Source organism: Sinocyclocheilus anshuiensis, unplaced genomic scaffold, assembly GCF_001515605.1.
Source record: "Sinocyclocheilus anshuiensis isolate Anshui unplaced genomic scaffold, SAMN03320099.WGS_v1.1 scaffold1597, whole genome shotgun sequence".
NCBI lineage: Eukaryota > Metazoa > Chordata > Actinopteri > Cypriniformes > Cyprinidae > Sinocyclocheilus > Sinocyclocheilus anshuiensis.
The window spans coordinates 205,426-212,085 of record NW_015536587.1 but is presented as its reverse complement, the minus strand read 5'-3'; the positions used below and the strand labels follow the sequence as shown (position 1 = coordinate 212,085).

General features: G+C 36.3%; 1 protein-coding gene across 1 annotated transcript in view; it reads left to right on the top strand.

The window, feature by feature from the left end:
• LOC107703204 (little elongation complex subunit 2-like) overlaps nucleotides 1-6,660 on the top strand; it is an 18,760-nt gene that overhangs the window by 9,075 nt on the left and 3,025 nt on the right. The window contains exons 10-14 of the mRNA XM_016505761.1: nucleotides 411-577; nucleotides 1,067-1,196; nucleotides 4,809-4,893; nucleotides 5,177-5,227; nucleotides 5,549-5,789. Coding sequence (XP_016361247.1) covers nucleotides 411-577; nucleotides 1,067-1,196; nucleotides 4,809-4,893; nucleotides 5,177-5,227; nucleotides 5,549-5,789 — 674 coding nt within the window. The remainder of the gene's footprint in view (nucleotides 1-410; nucleotides 578-1,066; nucleotides 1,197-4,808; nucleotides 4,894-5,176; nucleotides 5,228-5,548; nucleotides 5,790-6,660) is intronic.

The window sequence follows — 6,660 nt, the reverse complement described above, 5'->3', positions numbered from 1 at the left end:
TATATATATATGCAAATATGCAAATCACACACAAAAAAACATGCAATAATAACAATAAATTGGCACAAAAATAACATTAACAAATATTTACTTGCGGTATACAGATTAGAATAATGTAACAAATGTATATGCAAGATTACGTCTAATACGTTTTGTGCCCGGTTTATTATGTATGGATAGAAAGAATGTAATTATTTTCAAATCTAAATTTTTTTCTGTTCACGTTGTCTGTGTCACATGTAAGGCAAAAAACAAGATAGTGCTAGCATTTAATAATATTAATATGATCTACAGGGGCTGTATTTTATTTTATTTTATTTTGTTTATTTATTTATTATTTTTTGCATTTTCAAGTCCATTTATTTTAGTCAAAGTTTTTTTATACAGAAATCTTTATCCATCTATCGCAGGTCTTCTAAAGGAGGATCTTCAGGTCAGTGCTGAGGATGAGATGGACTATGATCCTCCAGCAGAGGGCAGTGTTCTGTACAAACTCTACAGCCTGCTGGATGTTCTGCTCATGGTGCGCAGCAGTGTGAACATCGCTCACCCCAGACATGACAAAGACACCTTCAGGGTGAGCTGGACACATGCTAATACACAAACACAATGCTCCTTTTGTGAAAATGTTGATTATTTTGGCCCTAGTTGAAGGATACGCCCCAAAAGTCAAGGTTGAGAGATTCCAAACAACATCAGACTCGTCAGTTCTTGTGTAAACAATCACAATGCATCTTATTATCATTATTAGTTATCATTGTCTGTGATTTTTAGCAGCCCTTTATTGAATTTGAGTCAATATGCCAAGCATTAATCTTTATATTTTAACCAGGGTTGAGTAATGTTCACCACTCCCTTTCTTTAAACAGTCTGCTTTCCTGTGCGGTACCGTAGAGTTGAGTTTTAAATGTCATCAATGTATTAACCGATTCTTTCCAGTCAATGGCTCTCAACTTTCTGCCCTGAAAAAAGCAGCACAGGATTTACTCTTCTGCATCTGTGTATAGAAAACAGTGACTCATAACTGCCGTTTGAGTGGGTAATCATTGAATCTGCTCTCATCCAGGCTGTTCCGGTGCATGTTTTACCCAAGCTGGAGTATCAGCTGTGCTACGGAGCCGAGAATCTGACCCACACAGAGGTTTGTCAGCTGTGGGCCGAGAAACTGCTGCACTCCAGCACCGTGTCCTTCATAAGTAAGAGACCTGATGAAAAATGTTTGCTTTCTCTTTAGCTATCATGAACGGTTATGCATTTTAAAGAAAATATGTAGTGTGAGAGTATTTAAAAAAGGTCATATTCACCTGTAGAAAAGAAAATATGTAGTATTACAGCGTTAAAAAAGCAATGGGCTTTTAATAACAATCAGTTCAGTTCATGAATTCATAAATAATTGAACTGATTTAATGATTTGTTTGCATTACCAAATCATATTAAACATTTTTGCATCAAGCTTTAAAATGTTGTAGTAAAAATATATGTAGATAAAAAATGTTGATGAATCAATTCATAACTAATTCAACTAATTTGATTTGATAATGCAAACAAATCATTGAATCAAAGTATTTTTCGTCCTTGAAAATGTAGTAAAAATATATGTAGATAAAAAATTTGATGAATCAATTCATAACTAATTCAGCGATTCATTTGCATTATCAAATTAAAGCATTTTTCATGCTTAGTTATATTGGTATAATTTGTATAAATAATTTTATCTTAATTAAATACTACAATTTTACAGTATTTTACTTCTTGTTTGAATCTAGTTTTTGCTAAGAATGCGTAGTTTTCACGTGACGTCACACCCTTACAGGAAATGTTGCGGCGGGTGCTGTATATGGATTGCTAATGGCCAAAACATGCATTTTGTTCACATATCTTTGTTTTATTCTTTTGAGAGGTGATCTAAATATTTTATCGGATTGGAACAGATAGAAAATTGACGGACTTGTGCTCCAGTCGAGCTAGTCACATGACCTGATCAAAAGAAACACAAAAAAAATACATATTTTTTTCCTCATTTAAATGAAAATAACAAATTTCTATCAAGTATAAAATAAAGTTGTTGTTTTTTTTTTTTTAATTAATGAATGAAGCAAATTCAAACAGAGGTATCCATATTGTATCTGGAGTGGTAGTTTTAGTAACAAGGGGAGTCAGCACAAAAGTGAACTTCCCGCAAACTCCTAGCATGCCTCTCTCATGATGCATGACTCACTGTTTTGAGTCAGGGTTGCCATAGCTACTAACATTTCAACTTTGAAAGGGCTGCAGAAGAATGCAACCGCGTGTGACACATCGGTATGGGTGGAGGGCTACTTAGGTTTCACCATTATGAGAGAAAGAGGGAAGGAGACTGCTGAAGTTCGAAGAATTTGGTCAAAATAAAAGTGTTTTTATCCATTTTTTGGAAGCCTATATAACACTGACGGTGATTTTAAGAATGCCCACAATGTGCCTGACAGCAGTCTGTGCCTTCAGGTGAAAAGAATCACAGCAGAATGCAGAATAGCCTCGCTTTCGGCGTATCGTTTGCTTTAGAGATTCTTCTAGGCTTATTAAAGGAATCTAGTCTTTTCTTTGGGTCTAGTCCAGGATCCAGCCCTGCTGATAACAGAACGGGCTGGTATCTTCACAGCCATGAGTCTGGACATATTTTCGCAAGGTTTAAGAAGACTTGAGCTGAGCAGTTTACTGAGGCAGATTATTGCAATAAGTCATAAGACAATATAAGCACAAATTTATATTTCATTTCAAAATTACTTCTGTTGTCTTTGAAATCTGGTTAATGTGTTCTGCTGAATGTACCGACAAGCAGTTATGGTAAACTAAAATATACTTTAATGTAATTTTTATTTAAATATATTTGTAATTAACATTTATAATGATGAAGTTGCAAATTAGTACATTTAAAATATATTGACTTTAAATGTAATATCAATAAACACACTACAGTTAGATTTGAAGTACACTACAAGTGCACTTTCCATACAATTAAACAAACCTGTTCTTAATACAAGAAGCAGTGATTACGTTTTATCCTGTCATCCTAAAGTCTCTAATGCTCAACTATGCTGCATTTAAATCTTTAAAGGGGTCATATGATGCGATTTCAATTTTTCCTTTCTCTTTGGAGTGTTACAAGCTCTTGGTGCTTAAAGAAGATCTGTAAAGTTGCAAAGACTAAAGTCTCAAATCCAAAGAAATATTCTTTATAAAATCGCCGGATCGGCTTTCACCGTGGACGAAGCGGAGTCCAGCCTAGGGTCGTCACATGTGGTTGCCGCAACCCCGCCGGCCGCCGCTCACTCAGCCCGCCAGCCGTTCCTCACTCTAGCCCGCCGTGTGTGACAATGTGCGTTTCGTTGTGAAAGCGAAACTACTTTGTTTGGCCTTCCAAAAGAGGACACAACTAGAAATCAGCTGGTTAAGTTGTATTTACGACACTGTTCCGGAACAGTTCAACCCAAATATTCAGATGTGTGCTGAGATTGTAGCTGTCCCCACTGGATGCAACAAATGCCTCGTTTATAATGGGTTTTAATGTTTGTCTCGTCGCGCCGGAACACGCCATCACAGTATGGTAGGGGCGTAACATTTCTGTCACGCTTGAGGTATTCGGCCAATCACAACGCACTGGATAGCTGGCCAATCGGGGCACACCTCGCGTTTCAGAAAGGCGGGGCATAGAGGAGAAACAATAATGTACATTATGTGGAAAATAATGTGTTTTTTGAACCTTAAACCGCATAAACACATTGCATTACACCAAATACACACAATAATGTTCTTTTTAGCAGCATCATATGACCCCTTTAAAATTACAGTAAAACCAGTATAGCTCTTAAAAATAGCTCTTTTATATTTGAATATATAAAATAAAAATATAAAAATAGCTCTTTTAAATATTCCTGTGATGCAAAGCTGCATCATTACGCCAGTCTTCTATGTCACATGGTCCTTCAGAAATCATTCTAATAACGTTGATTTGCTGATTTTGTGGAAACCAAAATACATTTTTTTTCATGATTTTTTTGTGTGAAAGTTTGAAATCTTTTGTAACATTAAAAATGTATTTGCTGTCACTTTTTGATTTAGCGCATCCATACTGAATAAAAGTATTAATTTATTTTATAAAACAAAATATTGATTATTGATATTCAAACGAAGCCAAAGCAGGACCAATGGTATGAACACCGACAGAGTGACACAATATATCAATAGTCAGGCTTTTTTTTTCATTTATTAATTTATAGTTATAACCTGTTCCAATTGTTGCTCATCCTCTCTGGATTTTGAAGAATAATTGGTGAAATGTCATCATGTCCTCTGTTTCATTATAGTTTTGTGTTCTTTGGCCTAAAGCAGTGTTTCCCATACACAGATGAACAAGTATGGGTGTGGAGATAATTTTCTTCTGGCATGAACTCAGAATGACACTCTCAGTGTGAAAAGGGCAGAGATACAACAGACAGACACAACGTGTGAACAATTATTGCAACATTCACAACTTTTCTCACAGCCTGAGTTTGTATTGCAGGTCAATGCGTGTCCTTATGCACCACATGTTGACACGGATTTAGATGTTCTTCAGATTGTGAGCTGGTTTATGGCTCTGCAGACTTTAACTTCTTTAGGTATTGACTGTTAAATAGAAATGTAGCCTAACCAACGCTACGGAAAATGAATGGAAGTATTATCAGATGAGATTAAAGACTTACAAAAAAATAAAATGAGCAGTCTACCTGTGGTAGTATGTCCATTTAAAGGCTAGTTGTTCAGAAACTGTTTGACATTTGTGTGTGTAGGTCGCATCAATGCACACACATCAGAAGTGGCGCAGATGCAGAATTTGCCCGACGACTGGATTCAGAACGTTACCTGCGACTTCAAGTGAGTGAAGCTCTATATAAATCTCTTTTAAAAAATCCTAACCCTGATTTGAGCGTTTTACCCTGTTGTTGTTGTTTTATATAATGTCTACATGTTTGACCAATTTTCACAGATCTCATCTGAAATATTGTCATATATTAATTTATAATTATATATTTTATTATAATTTATATTATAATTTATTTATTTTTTTAAATGTATTTATATTTTAAATATTAATTTATATTAATTAATTATATTAGTATTATATCAAGTTTTAATGTGATTCAATATTTATTTTCAGGCCAAATAGATGTTTAAACACCCTCTACCACTTACTGAAAAAAGTCTCATCGTGAGTTCCTTTCACTTTTTAGATCTATTTAAAGTTGTTACTTTACCCTTAGCAAGATTTCCATTTCCTAATGTGAAATCAGTCTTTCAATCAGTCTTTAAAAGTTTGTAATTCTGCATATTAAGCTAGGATATGTGAATGCATTTTAACATTAAAAATGACATGCATCAGCTTCAGGTATTGAGCCTGTATTTCAATATTTGCAAGGATGTGACCGTCATTTTGTTTGCGTTAGAAAGCTTGTGTCATCAACTACAAATTTCCTTTCAGCTGTCACTGTGCTGTTTTTTTAATAAAAATTTATTTTAACACCTGCCCCAGATTGCAGGAAGGACGATACCTCTTAGTCCACAAACCTCGTGAGGGTTTCGTGACCATCTTTAAAGCTAGTAATGAGACCAAGGCTGCTCGCAGTGTGTACCACTTGCAGAACGCGCACTGCGGACCCCCAGCTGTGACTCCAGGGATTCCCTGGGTTCCCCTGGACCCCTCACATGTCCTGCCATTTCACCAGAAACACGTCAGACCACCCTGCACCTTCCCCCCACGTCCACCCCCTCAGGTATGACCATATTTTCACTTTGAAATGTAGCCCCAAGTGTGGAGCATGTGTGCTGCAGACATGTTGAATCATGGTGCTTATTTGGGAAATTTGGGTTTGAATTTAGCAAAACTAAACTTTCCTTTATGCAGTATTTCCAGAGTTAGTGTGGTGTATTGGGTTATAAGATTTGGTGATTTGAGTCTTGTTTCAAAGTTATTTTCAGAGAGATGCACCATATATTTGCATACACACACTCACAGCCAACATAAACAGTCAGAGTGGACACTTTTTCATGATGTCTCAATAACATTCCTGCACAGTTACCACACCCATTCTGTCTAACAGGACTATCTGTCATGCTATGAATCTGTTTGAGTAACAGTTGATGGTGAAAGGTACTTATCTTTAATAGTATCTATCTTTTATTTCTTTTAATTTCGAAGTTGTTTCTGAGTTATCAGTGATTACCATAGCAAACACTGCTTATTCACTGGTCTGAGGCTGTTGCGATTGGGATATGTGTCAGGACAGGTCGTAAAGAGATCAAACCCATCCTACTAAACGCTTTGTAATACTCTTACATCATCGCGTTGGTCCCGAATGAAGCACTGCCTGAGGAAACATGACACTTATAATTTCATTGATGCAAAACGTACGCCAGAACCTGGGATGTGTGTCGTTTGTAAACCATTGAGCTCTGTGCTCACAGTGTCCTGTGGTGACATGCCTACTGTATGCATGTCCTAAGGCATGCTGGGACATTGGAAGTGGATTTACAACTCAAGAGATCTCTGTAATTCTCCAGTTCATGGCCATCTACTATTGGGATTTAAAACAACAACCTTAAGCAGGGTGTCCGCGGGTCCTTAAAAAGTCTTAAAATGTCTTA